Here is a 16,971-nt window from a genome sequence, read left to right as displayed (position 1 = left end):
ATAGTAAAACTAATGTTGTAAAAAACATATCAAAAACCCATATTAGAATGGTCTAAGATATGGGTATATCAATCTGTATTGTATTGTAATACATGTCAGAAAGATTTTTAAAACTTCAAAAATAGAAAAAAAAATCAAGAAAGAATCATGAATTTCAAATGACACGGTATATCAACATAACACTAAACTACTAGAAATTTAGAACATCGAATACACATAAAGGTGGATTACCAAATTGTTTCAATAATACTAACTGGGAAGAAGAAACGACTAATAAACCAACGAATATATAACAGCAAAGTGATGAACAACCAAAAAATTTAATACAAACAAATAAGCAAAAACACATTTGTAAATAACTAAAACAAAAAGTATTAGATGTGTACATGTTTTATCATGGTTCATGATTGCATAAAATAACAAAAGTTTATAACACATTAGTGTCCGAGTTGCTAGAGCCTAAATGCTTAGTATTTTGAAGCCATTGGCTACTCCCAAAATTTTGAAATGTAAATCTTCAATATTTAATCTAGGGGTGTCAATGGATCTGGTTTGACCCAGACCAGACCCGTACCAAGCCCTATAGGGTCAGGGTTTGGTGATAAATAAGAAGACCCAATTATAATCTGGCTCAGACCTGAAGGGTCCGATTAATATATGGAGCCGGGTATGGTTTGTGAAATTTTATAGCAGAACTGGGCCGGACCCGAGTTCCAATTAAGATATGCAATTTTTCAATGTAAAAATGATAAAAAATATTATTTTACCGGGTATGGTCTGGGTCTGATTCATGTCATCCTTATAGGATCTGAGTATGGTTTCCCTTATGGTGGGTTCAATTAGATTTGGGTCCGGACCCGGTACCATCATCTCAAATCAAGTTTGAGTCTGGTTCCACCTGGGTCTGAACCAAACCTGACCTGTTGACACCTCTAATTTCATTGCGTAGTTCTGTCCAATGCTTCTTCATCTCTAGAATTTTTTTTCCGGTGCCTGTAGTTCACAATAATAGTGTTGAGTCATCTTCATTGTCAAACATTTTGTCTTCTAAATTAGGGATGATCTCTGACATTGTTTGTGCCATGAATGTAGCCTGTGTTTGTGCTTTTCTTCAATCCTTTTGTACCAGGCTAAGAATAATTTCAGCACAAACATCTGATGAAATATGAGAATAGGTACATGATTCTATAGAGGAATAGGTACAACGTGACATATAAATCTGTACATTCCACTGTAATTACACAGTGACAGAAAGCACATTTCACTAATCTCTGTGGACCCTTCCTCAAATCGATTGCTTCGTAATATTGCCACTCCAAGTCATTGCATCAGCGGTTTCTTCCTCCATTCATCAGCAAATTTGACCTAAAACCAAAAAAAACGGTTACCGGAAGGAGAAAAAAAGAATATGAAGAGGAAAAATTGAGAATCCCTTTAAAATAGTGTTGATTGTGCCTCTTGTGCTTTCGAGTTTCACGGCCCTTTTCAACTTTAACAAATTAAATCCTTCTATAAAATACCTTTGTCGATGCTTTTGGGGCTTGATTCTTTGATATATTTATGCCAAAAGGGTGCTTGGGCTTGGAAGAGGGTAGATAGAGCAAAAAATCACTCCCTAGGGCTTGGGTTTAGGTAAATCCCCAAATTTTTAGGTTGACTTGGTCAAAAATGCAAGCGGGAAAGTTGTTTTAAGGATCTGTGTGTGAAAATGGGGTCAAAGTACCTCCCCTAAAAAAGTGGCTGACAACATTTTTCCAACTATTAGGAACTTTAAGTTCTTGGCAGTTGTCAACTCGTGTGGTACATGTATTGTATGATACATACTGGTATAGACCTGTTTATTGTACAATAAGGATGACACAGGCTGATAGTATACAGTACACTATTAGTCATGTCGGACAATACAATACGCTATTCATGACATTGACTGAATCAACTAACTGAAAATTAATCTTTTATACAGGTTGCAGTGCTTTTTACTCTTTCTATTTTTAAATTCTTCACATACCAAGAAATAAAAAGCAAGGATCTATGACTTTCGTCCTATCTCTTGGTTTTTTGAGTGATTCTGGTTAATTCGCATTTGCAGTGTTATAACTTTGGGGTGATATGCATCTTAGGCTAAATTTTCTGACTATAGCGAGCATGTTTTGTCATGGCAGTGAAATGGGAGCCCATTTTTCTCCTTGTGGTCGCTTTTTAGCTTCTTGTGTTGCATGTATACTTCCTCACATTGAGATGGATCCTGGATCACAACTACAGATTCATCAAGATGGTGTTGGTGCTGCAACCTCCCCAACAAGGCACCCAATTGCAGCACACCGAATTGTTTACGAACTTCGAATATATTCTCTTGAGGAGGCAACGTATGACCTTTTCCTCTGTTTGTAGAAGTATTTTGCCTTTTTTTTGTTTATTCTCCTTCAAGGACAATTTCTGAATATTTATTGATAGTTTGTGCATGATTTACCCTATAGTTTTGGGGAAGTGCTTGCATCAAGAGCTATCAGAGCTGCTCACTGTCTAACCTCCATTCAGGTTAGTTGCTTTACTTTTGATAAACATGAAAGACAACTTGCTTATACTGTTTGCATTTTCATATGATATTGCATGCCATCCTCTATTGGTATGTCTGTGCTTTTCTGCTTATGAGAGCTTCTAAAATGAAAAACCTTTCTTTTCGGAATAGTCGGAATTGAAGATGACTCCCCGCTTTTCCCTCTATTTTTTGAACATTTTATCAGTATCAATATTTATCATCTCCTCTTGAACATTTAAGTCCATTTATCCCTCAGTTTATGTTGCAGGATTTTTTTGTGTAAGGCCAGATTCAACCACCTTAGCAGCTTAGTTCTTCGTCTCTCTTTGAAGCTGACAAACTGTTATTTTGTTTTGTATTTTTGTTAAAACTAAAAACCAAAGTCATAAGGGCACGGCAAAAAGGACATGGGACGTGTTATTATCTTGTTTAATTTTACATTAAGAACAGTATATAACAGAACACATCACCAATGAATTGGAGTATCCTTGTGACAGATAAAATCCTTCTTTTCTCTAATTTTGAAGTCTTTTTGGTTGCAAAATTTGTGATAATACATAAATACGGTGATTTCTCATAGGCTTAAAAGTCATAAAACACTTCATCCATGCAACATCGAGCGCAGATCAGGTACAATGTGGTTGCACAAAAACATTTGTTGCACCATATATCATCTGATGAGAGTTCTTTCTGATGATGAAGGCTTTCTGGTTTCTGGCAATTCATTTGGATGGATTGAACCCTTTTGAGCTGATCTAACCTTCAAAATAATATTTATTTCTATTGCTAATACTGAATGCTCCTAAATCTTGTGTTTCTTAGTTGTGTGCTCCTCAGGAATTAGGGCCATTGATGTATTTTAACTCTTCCATAAGTGTATGAATGCGACAGTGATGTCACTAATACCTGAAGAAACCTTTGAAAGCCGATGGGCTCCCTGGAAAATGCATTGTAGTCTTCACTGTATTTGTCACTTCAAGCTTGTGAATTGTTTTATTAACTAGGACAGGAGGAATGGTTTTAATTGGTTAGGGTAGGAGGAAACGTACACCTTTTCCCCTTCATTGTCTCACATAAGTTCCATGAATCTACTTTGAAATAGTTGGTGGGCTTCCCAAAGCTTGTCCATGTCCATATTGTTAATATGCCCACTGCACTAAAAGTACATCAATGTCTTAAATGGTCTTGCCAAGGTGAGTGAATCCTGTAAAACGCTGGGTGAGATTAGCAATCTCACCCAGCGTTTACAACCACAAAACCCACCCCTATGTGGGTCCCACTTGTACTGAGCTACAGTACATGGGTGGGTTTTGTGGTTGAAAACGCTCGGTGAGATTGCTAATCTCACCCAGCGTTTTAAAGGATCCGCTCTCCTTGCCAAGGCCATTTTGTGTAAGATTTTGGTTTTTGGTCCTTGATTATGTGATTGTTGATTTTGCAATGTTCTTAACCAGAGATGTACATTTTCTATGTGGTTGGTTAGTTCCTATCAGCTTCTTGGCATTGCATGTGGAGACTAGAGAGCTCTTTCCTGCAAGGATTGATGCTTGAAGAGCGGTCCTACCTCATTTTTCTGTATATGCTGGTTTCCATTCTTCCCAGCTTGCAGATGATAGTAATAATGTCCTTGTCTACCACTGAGGTTGGGGATTGGGGGAGGGGGAGGTTTAGTTTGTGTCCGTCTCCTTTTATTCACACTAATCGATTTACTGGTTAAAGTTATCCATGCCTGAACACCCCCTTTGAGGCCATATTCGTCATCTAAGAACAAGAGACACTTAAATTCTCCATGTAAACATGCTGTGGGTGTCATTGTAAACCATATTTTTATGATGATATTATTTTTCAAACCGTTGTTAACCATTAATTGTTTAATAGACACAATGTTTTCAAAATGTGGGACCAGAAGTTTCCATGTGTACCCATGTTTTTCAAACATTCCTATGTTAAACAACTTATAGACTTATAGTAGATTGATGTATGATATAGAGCTTCTCAGCATCCACATTTGCTTACAATCAGCATAGTTAGCCTTTTCGGAAAATGTTATTCAAAGCCTTGGATACAAATTAGCTAGATTAACAGGCAAGTTTGGCCTGCTTAAGTCTGGTACAAATCATCTCATAATGATGGGTTAAATATAGGCGATGTTTTGCTGCTAGAAGACTTAAGGGACATTGAATCTTCACATCTTGGTTTTAATGGCTGACTGGTTCTTGGTTAAGTTAAAGGCTATGGTACAGATGCATGGATAGAGTGAGAGCAGGAATGTTGATGGATGAACATGATGCAGTTTGTATCTTTGTGTTGGCCAACACCTACAGTTTAACTTAAATTTCACCAACACGGGTGAGATACTAAATAAGACAATGTTAGGGTGTTTCACATTGTGGCTTGGAGGACTTTGTCAAGCTTCATCCTTTGTAATATTGGAGGATTTGGTTGGCTCTTGAAAGTACTTAAAGTGGCTTTGAGATTATCAAAATTGCTGAGGATGTTCTACTCCCTGTATATATGTAAAACAATATAAAAATGCACTTTTTAGCTTCTTTAAATGTTTGGACTTTGGAAGGAGTTCTGCCCATGAAGCGTCTCCCTAGATTCTGCATTTTGGGCGATCCCTGGATGCTGATTAGGCAGGTGTAGGAAAGAACAGTCTAGAAGTACTGCTTGATGCTCTTGATGTTTTGCCTTTTTCAATCAGCATATGTTGCTTTGAAAGACTAGCGTTCCTCTAGATGGGTGTTAACATGACAAAAGGGTCAAACAAGTGGGAACTCTGTACACTCTACTTGTTGATGTTACCTTGCTGTCATTGGGAGACTTAGAATTTTGATAAAACATTGATTGTACAAAATTTATTGTATTTGTATTTCTACTTCTAAGCATTGAATAATTACTGAATTTCCTGAGTATTTGATGGTCACTAAATATTTAACATGTTCAGTATTTGCCAAAGCTGAAGATGTTAAGGATATGAATTATGATATGTTTTTCTGTTAGTCATGGAAGGGAGGGTTCCTAGAGTGCCCATTAAATAAATGGCAGGTAAAAGTAAAGCTACTTAAATTTGCAAGTGTGATTTGAGATAGTCGAGACACCGATAAATCTGGAATACTGTTGCAGGAACAAATTGCCATTTTTAACGTCATGTATGGCCCAACTTTTTGATGAAATTTTAGGGAATGGAACCTTCAATAAATTTAGGAAAAAGAAGGTTAGTATTTGAAAACTTGGAAAACGTGCAATTGTTATGTGTTTATGAAGTCTTGAAATATTGAATCTTGGGCAAGATGTGCCACTTGGTCAGTTAGATACTTCATCATGTTTGCTGCATTGTTACAGATTCCATTGATTTTCTCCCAAATGTTGCCATCTTTTCTTCCTTATCTTTACTTTTTTTGAAGGAAAGCAAGCTTTCAATTTAAAAGGAGATGAACAGTGCCCAAAAGTTACAGCATTACGGGAAAAAGGGGGAAACTAGTATAATTAATCTTTTACACTTTGAAAAGAAGCTGCAGTGCTCTTAGAGCCTATGCAGACTAAAGTCTAAACCTATATTAACCCATGATTCTTCAGCGTAAAGGTTGATAGAGGAGAGCGGATTGTGCTAATCTCACCCAGCGTTTACAACCACAAAACCCACCCCTCTGTGGGTCTCCGCTCTCGTCGATAGAGGACTGAATTCTGAAATGAATCCGATTGGGTGTCTTTGCAAGTCCTTCAAAGATCCAACATGTCTTCTCTTTCCAAGTCACCACACACAATCTCCATACCTTGAACCATTTCTTACACTTCTAACTGATGGCACCAATATGACCTGTCTAATTTACGCAAACCTGCTAATTTCAATCCTCCTATCCTGCCATGCGATCAAGAAGTTTGATATTAAAGAAAGGAACATAACCAAGAGAAGATGCAGAGAGTTTTCTTGAGCAGATAGGCATGAGAACACCTATTTGGCAAAGAAGATCTTCTTCTATTCAGGTTGTTTTGAGTTAAAGCCTTGTCTTTGGAGATTAAACATGAGAAGACCACAGCCCTTTGAGAAAGCGTTTATTACATATGCCATCCTTTGGAAAATAAGAAGTGATAGGCTCCCACAAAGCGACACCACTCAATTGGGCCTTCCTCAACAAAAAGTTGTTTGTTAGTACTAAATTCATCCACTACATGCTCTTCCCTAATTATACGTCGACTTGCAAATTTTTTCTTTCCCCACATACTTTTCCCTATGTTTAGTTGTATGTCAACTTCAATATTTTCCTTCCTTACTTTAATGCGAGTTTATATGGGTGCACTTATTTATTTGTTTGTTCTATATCTACACGTCTGCTTTCTCTTTGCCACCTTTTTTGTTGTTTTCTTTCTTCTAGTAGTACTTTTTCCGTCTACCCTTGTTTTGTCATGTTTGTGTATGGGGACTAAGTGTCTATTTTTTTATAATTATCCATGGAATATTTTCTTGGGTTTGCAACTTTGGCTCACTCAATAAACCTTGAAAAAGGATCTTAACTTTAAAATGGAAGCACCTGAAAACATGGATACATATGCTGCCACGATACTAAAACTTCATCACAGTCAAAACCTGGTGTTGTGTCTACTGGGACAAACCATGGGGCACCTTAAACTGTTCTAGCTTTTTGTATCATCTGATTCATACATTTGTATTGCACTACATATTTTTCCTTTTAGGTTTTGCTAATGACCTTATGTTGATTGGATTTGTCCGTTGCAGTTTTCACCCACATCTGAACACATATTGTTAGCTTATGGTCGTCGCCATAATTCTCTTCTTAGAAGCCTTGTCGTTGATGGGGAGACTAATATACCATACACTATTTTGGAGGTAAGTTTTGCAGTCTTAGTTCATGTGATGTGGATTGAAGCAAATTTATTATTGCTTGCAGCATGACCACTGATGTGCTAATATATGCTAGCATGCTTGTGAAAAGAATTAATCTTCAGTTTACTGATTACAATGGCTTTCTTTTTCATCCACTGATAGGATACTCAAAATTTTATGCCCTTTTCTTTGTTCTGTTTTATATCCTATATGCTAGTCGAAGTTCAGATGATGAACTTGTCATGTTTTTCCATATAAATTGGTTTAAGTGAATACTTTGGGAAGATTACTTATTTTCATTAGTGCAAAATGTAGAATAAGAAAGCACAAAATTAAGGATCTTATTTCTTCCCTAGTTCAACAATGATAACAATTAAGAACAATGTTTTAAAAAACATATTAAAAGGGTCTAGGATACAGGTGTATCGGACTGTATAGTATCATATCATAAGATACTCCAACAAAAGTTTTTTAAAATTAAAAACAAAAAACAAAAAAATGTAAAAGTAGTAAAAATCATTAAATTCAAGGAAATATAATTATAAATAGCTACAGCGAAAAACATTATACATGTGTAAGGTCATCATAGTTCATGATTATATAAAATGATAAAAGTTTATTAAAAAAAAGTCACAAAATACATTAGGGCCGAGGCTGCTAGAGCCTAGAAGCCTAAATAAATAAATAATATACTTGTATATATAAAATTAGTCATCAGCTTGAGGATTTTCTCAGTCTGTGGCCTGCAATTGTCAACTAGGGATGAGCCATCTTTTGAATTAGGGATGACCTTTGACAATGTTTGCCTGACAAATTCAGCTCGCACTTGTGTCTTTCTTCTATCTTTTTCTGTAAGTTTATTAACAAACTTATCCTGAGCATTGGATGGAATATGCAATGAGGTACATGGTTATATGAAGGAGCTGTCGTGGCGTACAACATGGCATTTAATCTATATAATCCACCATGGATTGTATCGTTCACAGAAACAATATTTTACTAATACCTTCAAAATCTTTTCCAATTTGATCTGTTTGCAATATCCCATGCTGTTTTTCTTCCTCTATAATCTAAAAGTTCCCAAACACGGGTTGGCAGTGGAAGAAAAAGTGTAAATAGTATAGATAAAACCTTTTACCTTACAGTTTTGGGTGTTACATCTCTCTTCTACCTTAAAAAGTGTAGATCCTTGCACAAAACACTTTTTAGATCTTCTAGAGTTTGGTTTTCAAGTATACTTGTTTAAAAAAGAGTGCCTACGACTGAAAAAAGGTAGATGTAATGGAAAAACACCTCATAGAGGTTGTTTATCGGTGAATCATCAAATTTTAGGGTGATATGATTTAAAAATTATGGTTACAGTTTGAAATTATGTCACACATACATATTGATGTTTCTTTTGAGAAAAGAATGTGTATATGCATGCACGTATGTCATCAAACACCATACGAGAATGGATGAAAACAACTATTTATGCACCTAAAAGTGGATGCAAATGATCCCACGTAACAGGTAATGGGTTGGTTTGGATCAGTTAGATACAAAACTGGTCTAGCTCACACCGATGAAGTAGCAGTGCCCATGTTGGCAGGGGTCGACACCCTTTCAGAAGTACCTATGTAAAATAACCCTAAAACCCAAGAGTGGCAAGGTGCTACTTTTTCAATCGTTGGAACTTTAAGTTGTCGGCGATCATCAACTTGTCCGATACGCATATTGCATGCTTAGTTGTCAAACACGGCGCCTAGGCGCCGCCTGGGTGACCAGGTTTGGGCGGTGGGGCCCTATATTACCGCCTAGGCTTCTTTTAGAGCCTAGGCTTTTTTTTTGAAGACGTCATTTGTTTTCTTCTTCGAGAAGGGGAAGAAGAAAAATAAGGAGAAAACATGTTATTTGTCTATTGCTTGTATTATGTCTATTGTTGAGAAGAAGAAGAAGAAGAAGACATATTATTTGTCTATTGCTTGTATTATGTCTATTGTTGAGAAGAAGAAGAAGAAGACATTATTTGTCTATTGCTTGTATTATGTCTATTGTTGAGAAGAAGAAGGAGAAGACATGTTATTTGTCTATTGTTGAGAAGAAAAAAAACCTTATTATTTGTCTATTGCTTGTATTATGTCTATTGTTGAGAAGAAGAAGAAGAAGAAGAAGAAGAAGAAGAAGAAGAAGAAGAAGAATGCATTATTTGTCTATTGCTTGTATTATGTCTATTGTTTTTAATTTTTTTGTATACATGATTTTATTTTTTATGTATTGTTCATTCACATTGTTAGTTGTATGGTTTGTTTATTCAATTGTTAATTTATTTTTAATTTGTTTGAGTAGGTTAAGGTTATATAATATAAGTGATTTACAGTGTTCAACGACATATTATTTGTCTATTGCTTATTGTTGATTGATTTTATGTTGTATACATGTTTCTTATGTTTTTTTTTATTTGGGGTACCGCCTAGGCCTTTTTAGGGGTTCACCGCCTAGGCTCTGCCTAGCGCCTATGACAACTAAGATTGCATGATATTGTATGATACATAAACAATAACTAGGGGTGGGCATTGAGCCGCATCACCTGCGGCTTATTGGGTACTTGGGCCCGGAAGCACAGCTCGAATATTGCCGGGTCGGGCCCAAGCGGATAATTGATTGGGTCGGTCCTGGGCACAAGGGCCGGCCTGAGTTGGGCCTTTACTACCTGTAAAAAAAATATTAAAAAATAAATAAACTTTACAAAGGTTTGCCCTCCTTGCCCGCTCTTGAACTTTGGAAAAAGTAGCTGTCCTATGACAACTGTCACTTGTTTAACAGGAGAAAAAGCGAGAGAGACATTGTCTTTCTCTCTCTCCTTTTTTTAGAAGAGAAAAAGGCATCTGTCAGCCTGCCACCTGCCACAATGACTTGACAGTAAAGGAGAGAGAGAGTCTCTCCTCTCCTTTCTTAGGAAGAGAAAAAGTCTCTCTCTCTCTCTCTCTGCATGAATGGTACTCGGGGAGGTGGAGGTCGACCAACACAGGTCAAGGAGATGGGTATAGGCCATATGGGAGGGGCTACCGGCAGGGGCACCTCTCTCTGGTTTATGATTGGGTCATGGGGCAGTTGGGTTTATCGTGTTAGTCAGGCAGGTCATGATCATGACCACAAAAGCCTGACCCGATAATAATTGTGTCAGGCTTTTGGTGGGTGTTCAAATCAGTCAGTCCCATCGGGTCCCTCCCAGCCCTGGCCGGTGGCCACCACTAACAATGACTCTTGGTTTGCAATTTTTTAGCTTGAATTGTATCGACCAACAAACCGATATACGGATAACGATATTCAGTATGATATTGTGTGATATGATATGATATTGACAACATTGATGAAGATCCAACACTAGGAACAATTGCTATGTCACATGGAAAATGAACAAGGGATGAGTGAAGATATGTTGTGCTCAAGTTTGGTGAAACTTAGGTTAAGTTCATAGCGTCTAAGCACAAGCTTTCTTCAACCAATATGGACCTGAGCATTCAAATGATCTTTTAGAAATTAGAACCTCTAGTTGGAATTAAGAACAGGAATGCGATTTGAGTTATAAGCCTTTCTTGCAAAGGGGAGGATCATAATAAAGGATATTGAGAAGAAATTGGAGGAATATTTAAATGTAAGGTGTGGAATTGAAGGGACTGGGGTTTTCTTGTCTTACTGGCCTTTGATGCAATAATTGGAAAAACATCACAGATAATAATGTTGAATAATCTGTGGTGTTTTGGGCAGAATGAATGAAGCACTATGGGTAGAATAGGGTGCATCAGCTCATATGAGAATTCTCCATCAAACTAAATCATGTTTTACGGTGTTTTCTTTCCATCAACTAATCAACATAATGTGATAATTTTGGTTCATTGTTATAAAATTCTTATCAAGAGCCTTGCTTATTCACCTCTTGTACTGTTAAAATGTAATGCTCTTTATATATATATATATATATATATATATATATATATAGAGAGAGAGAGAGAGAGAGAGAGAGAGAGAGAGAGAGAGAGAGAGAGAGAGAGAGAGAGCCTTTAACTTTTTGGTGATTGGCGTGAAGACTCTTCTCCATCCAAAATTTTAGAAGATTACTACAACTAGATTTAAAATCTTATTTTGATACATATTCTTTTCTCTCATCTTATCTCTCTAATGGGTGAAAAAGACTCCCATTTCTCTCTTGGCTTTAAACTTAATGACTCCAATTATCACGTGTGGGACGGAAATATGGAAGCCCATATTAAAGGAAAAGGGCTTTGGGGTTACGTTCAACGCTCGATTACGGAATCGGAGCCTAAAATCACTTTGGTTGAAAGAGGGGAAATCAAAATTCTTGAGGGAGATGAAAGAACTAAGGATCTTGAGAAATATAGCAAAAAACATGAGTGAGAAATGAAGAACTTCATGATCTTGTCATGGATCTTCTCCTCCGTTGAGACAAGAATCAACGCCAATATTATAAAGTTCAAAGGTACTTTGAGAAGATGTACACTTCTAGGAACTTGTCCCATAAGTATTACCTCCAAAAGAGGGCGTTAACCCTTATTCAAGGGGAAATGACTATAATGGAGTATTTTGCCGAACTCTCTTCCATTTGGGATGAGCTTGCTATACTCGAACCAAAGTGGAGTGGAGAAGCCATAGATCTTTGTCATAAACAATTAGAAGATCGATTTTTTAATTTTTTGAATGAACTAAGGCCCAAGTTTAAGCAAATTAGATCTTCTCTTCTATCCTCTTTCACCTCTCCCTCTCGTGAAGACGTCATTACAAAATTAAGTGGAGAGGAAACTCGTATGGGCATTAGCAAGCAAAATTCAAGTGTTCTTGCAATCTTTACAAATCAAGAAGAGTGTGATGGAGCAAATGCTGTTTCTAGGCCCGGGAACAACTTAGGACATATAAACCTCATTTTAAAAATCAAAATCAAGGATCAATGGTGGACAAGGTGGAAGAAGGGAGTATAGCAAATTTGTGTGTCACTTTTGTAAGGAACCGGGACACATCAAACCAATTTGTCCCAAATGGAAGAAATTATTGGCTATGACAACTACATCCCAACTTCAAAAAGAAGAAAGTGCATCTACTTCCACAAATGGAGCTATCTTTCTAAATCAAATTATGGAAGCTCTTCAACCTTTTCTTAAGGGAGTCATTTCCGGTGCCGCCGTATCTACTCCTTCCCCTCCAAGTAAAACTTCTTGGCTTTTAGACTCGGGTGCTTCATTTCATATGTCTCCAAACATTTCTTCTCTTTTCGAATATTCTAAAATTTCGTTACCATCGTTTGTTTCAACCGTGGATGGCACGTCTCTTGAAATTAAGGGAATTGAAAACTTTGAAACCCGAAATTTCTTTATTCTCAAAGTTAGATTTATACCAAAATTAAATTTAAACTTACTTTCGTTTCTCAACTCTCGGACCTTGGATGTGACATTCAATTATCATCTAATAAGTGTTTAATACAGGATCACCGGTCTGGGAGGTTGATTGGGGAAGGCTCTAGGAAGATAGACTTGTACTATGTGGACTCTCTTCAAATTCCTAAAACTCCTTTTTGTAATGTAGTCCAACATAAAGACATAAATGTGTGACACAAAAGACTTGGTCATCCCAACATTACCAAGTTATCCTATTTGCATTTTGTTAAAAATCTTTGTAAAAATACTTTCTCTTGTAATGATTGCATTCTTGGAAAAATGAAAAGTATGCATTTTGAACAAAGATCCATGTTTACCACAAAACCTTTTGAAATTATTCATTCAGATTTTGGGACCGACACCCGTCACATCCAAGGGAGGCTTTGCCTATTATGTGATTTTTGTGGACGATTTTTCTCGATATTGTTGGATATATTTTCTTAAACACAAGAATGAAGTCTTTTCATGTTTTAAATCATATCGTATGATAATTAAGAATCAATTTAATAATAATTTAAAGATATTTAAGATCGATTTCAGAGGTGAATATCTCTCCAATAAATTTAAGAAATATCTTGAAGACTATGGTATTGTCTATCAAAGATCGTGTCCTAAGACCCCAGAACAAAATGGGTTGACCGAAAGGAAGCATAGGCATATCATTGAAACCATTAAAACTCTTCTTATATTCCAAAGCATTACAAAATTTTTTTGGGCCGAGACAGCTCTTGCATTCGTTTATCTTATTAATCGTCTTCCATCCAAAAATTTAGATAATTTTTTTTCTTTTGAGACTCTATATGGAAAAGAACCCGATTATTATAGATTGAGAGTTTTTGGTTGTAAGTGTTTTGTCCTTACGAATAAAATGATAAACTCTCACCAAAAGCCATTCATTGTGTTTTTCTTGGCTATTCTGAAACCCAAAAAGGGTTTCGATGTTATGATACTAAAAATGATAAGCTATATGTTTTAAGGAATGTGACGTTTTTGAAAAATGATCGTGGTTATGAAAAGAATGAATCACACTTAGAAAATGTCGACTATTCCTTTCTATTTGATTTATTATCTAAAGATGATATCTCTAGTGATGATGAATTAACATATGATAGTGACAAAGAATTGGTTTAAAACAACAATGATTCTAATTCTCCTACCTCTCAAGAAGAAAATATAACTAGAGACCCTATCACCTATACTAGGAGATAGAAGTACCTTTAGAAGTGCTATTGAACAATACAGTGAACCTAGCGAATCTATCTTCACACATGATACAAATCCTAGAAGAACCGAAAGAACTAAAAAACCTCTTCTAGATTCGTATCTTTTGATTCTTTCTCTCCTAAATATCGGGCTTGTTTAAGTGCCATTTACTCATATTTTGAACTAAATTTTTTTGAAGAGGCCAAAAGATGTGTCGAATGGAGAGAAGCCATGGAGAGTGAACTCAAAGCGCTTAGGAAAGCTAACACTTGGGAATTTCAAACGCTTCTCAATGGAAAGAAAACTATAGGATGCCGATGGGTGTTCAAAGTCAAAACCAAGAGTGATGGATCTCTTGAGAGGTATAAAGCTCGCTTAGTAGCTAAAGAGTATAGTCAGGAATATGTGATTGACTATGAAGAGACATTTGCTCCAATAGCACACATGATTACTGTCAGATGTCTCATCTTCATCGCTTCAATTAGAAAATGGAATATTTTTCAAATGGACGAAAAAAATGCCTTTTTAAATGAAGATCTTAATGAAGAAGTCTATATGGATGCTCTACCTGGTATGAAAATCCCTAAAAATAAAGTTCTCCGTCTTCGTAAAGCTCTTTGTAGCTTGAAACAAGCTCCCAATGCTTGGCATGATAGGTTTAACAATGTAATGATAGAAAATGGTTTCACTTCATTGCTATACTGATACTGCATTGTTAAGAAATTTGATGTAGAAATTGTTATATTACTGTTATATGTTGATGATATGTTAATAACAAGTGATGGTACCAAAGGAAATAAGAGCATTAAATCTATCTTGATTTCAAAATTTGAAATGTTAAACTTAGGATTTCTGACATATTTTTTGAGAATTGAGGTTGCCTATTCTCACAATGGTTATTTTTTGTCTCAAACTAAACTTGCTTGTGAGATTCCTGACAGATCAGGAATCACAAATGACAAGGTCTGTGAAACTCCTGAAATAGTGGGTTCGAAGATGAAGATTCATGATGGGATTCTTCTAAAAGATCCCACACCTTACAGGCAACTGGTTGGATCTTTAACGTGTCTCAGCATTACTAGGCTTGATATCTCTTATGCAATACATGTTGCTAGTCAATTTTGTTGAGAATAGGTGGTTTTTGGTTAAGTTCTCATATATTAGAGGTTTTCTGAAATATTATTTTCATAAGGACTTAGATGTAATTTTTCTGTTTTGCCTCTCTCTATTTAATATAGAGAGAAGCCCTAATCTCATTTAACGAGTTCTATTGTGCAGCCGTCTCTCTCTCTCTCTCTACACTCACAGGTGGTTGTACAACCCCATCTTATTCTACATGGTATCAGAGCCTTCGATCGTGGGAGCGTGATCTTCATCAACAGGGACTGATTTTTTTTCTCACCAACGATGAGCAACAACACTACGGCCTTTTAAAATTCAGGTTCGGTGGGGTTGACTGGGGAAGATCTGATCACAGATCTGGGATGTTACCCAGATCTGTCGTCAGATCTAAGGAGAAGATCCACTGCGACCGAGTGTTGCCGAGACTGGTTTCTACTATGACGTGATTTTTTTTTGTTCGTGAGTTGTCGAGGTGTGTTCCTGCTGTCAGATTTTTTTTGTGTTGCCGTGAGTGCTGAAGTTCTTGTCGAGGTGTGTTCCTGCTGTTTGGGAGCAGCTGAAAATATTTTTTCTGTGCTGCCGTGAATGCAACTTCCGTTTCTGTGCTGTTGTGAATGCAACTTCCTTTTCTGTGCTAATTACTTGTGATACTTACTGGATGTCGTGCATTATATGTTGGAGAACAACAAGTGTAGTGAATACTTTGGTTTGCAACTGCAGTCTCTCATTTATTGTGATGTGTTTGGGCCATTCAATGTTCGTGATTTCTGTGCTATCAACATCAACTGAAATTTAGTTGTTTCAGTGGATTGGTTTATTTTAGAATGTGGCTGCTGTGTCGAGTTTTTTTTTTTGGAAACATGGTAGCTTAAGTTTCTGTGTCGTGGAAAGTAGCAGGTGTGATTTCCTGCTGGACTGAATTTTATTTCGTGTGTGGGCTGTTGTTTGCTGTGGAAACAACAGGTGTGGTTTCCTGTTGAGTTGAAGAAAAAATTTTTTTCTCTTGAACACTTGCTGTTCAAGTGAGGTATTCTGTTTTTTTTCAGTATGGCTGAAAATTCGAAATGTGATTCCAAACTGGAACACATTGGGGAGTATAAGGCTTTTGCCAACCCATTCTCATATGGCTCTTCTGTAAGGTTGAATGAAACCAACTATGCCAGGTGGTCCAGAACTTTTATGATGTCGGTATCTGGACATCGTCGAAAACATATTTTGTTGGAAGGCGAACCCACTGAGAAATTGAGAAAATATGTCACTTGGGATGAAGATAATGACATAGTTATGTCATGGATCATGAATAGTGTAGAACCCCATATTGCCGATGGATTGATCTACTATAATACAGCCAAACTAATGTGGGACAATCTTCGTGATACATACTCACAAGAAACGAATGTCAGTCGGATCCTGCAAGTTGAACAAGAAATATATAACTTGCAACAGGGAGATCAGACCTTGGCCCAGTACTATGCCTCTGTCAAAGCTACGTTTGAAAGACTTAATGCTCACAGGCCTCTTTGTTGCTCGAAGCAAAAGGATCATCAGGAACAAACCATGGTTGCTCGTTTTCTTACAGGTCTTTCTTCAGATTTCTCTGTTGCAAAAGTTCAAATGTTGACTGGTTCAGATGTTCCCACTCTTGCTGATGCTTACAATCGTCTGAGTAGACTTGCGATCTCTCTGCCACAATCTTAGCCTGTGACTCAGTCATCTGCTCTTGTTGTCCCATCTGGTTATGGGCGTGGAAATATTCAGAATATCAGAGGACGAGGACGAGGACGTGAACGTGGTATGGGAGGCAGAGGAAAGCTTCAATGTACATTCTGTGG

At 36.8% G+C, this 16,971-nt stretch overlaps 1 protein-coding gene across 4 annotated transcripts in view; it reads left to right on the top strand.

Annotated features, from left to right (window-relative positions):
- The window catches only part of LOC149819357 (uncharacterized), a 50,709-nt gene that overhangs the window by 15,665 nt on the left and 18,073 nt on the right, over nt 1-16,971 (top strand). For 3 of the 4 annotated variants that reach the window (XM_089985519.1, XM_089985521.1, XM_089985520.1), the window contains 3 exons: nt 2,163-2,366; nt 2,478-2,538; nt 7,278-7,388. In XM_089985519.1, the coding sequence (XP_089841645.1) occupies nt 2,163-2,366; nt 2,478-2,538; nt 7,278-7,388 (376 nt within the window). The remainder of the gene's footprint in view (nt 1-2,162; nt 2,367-2,477; nt 2,539-7,277; nt 7,389-16,971) is intronic. The other variant, XR_016427366.1, reaches the window with a different exon arrangement.

Source organism: Nuphar pumila, chromosome 13 (assembly GCF_984573655.1).
Source record: "Nuphar pumila chromosome 13, dmNupPumi1.hap1.1, whole genome shotgun sequence".
Lineage (NCBI taxonomy): Eukaryota > Viridiplantae > Streptophyta > Magnoliopsida > Nymphaeales > Nymphaeaceae > Nuphar > Nuphar pumila.
Note: the sequence above shows the minus strand (reverse complement) of the source record. Positions and strands in the feature narration are given on the sequence as shown.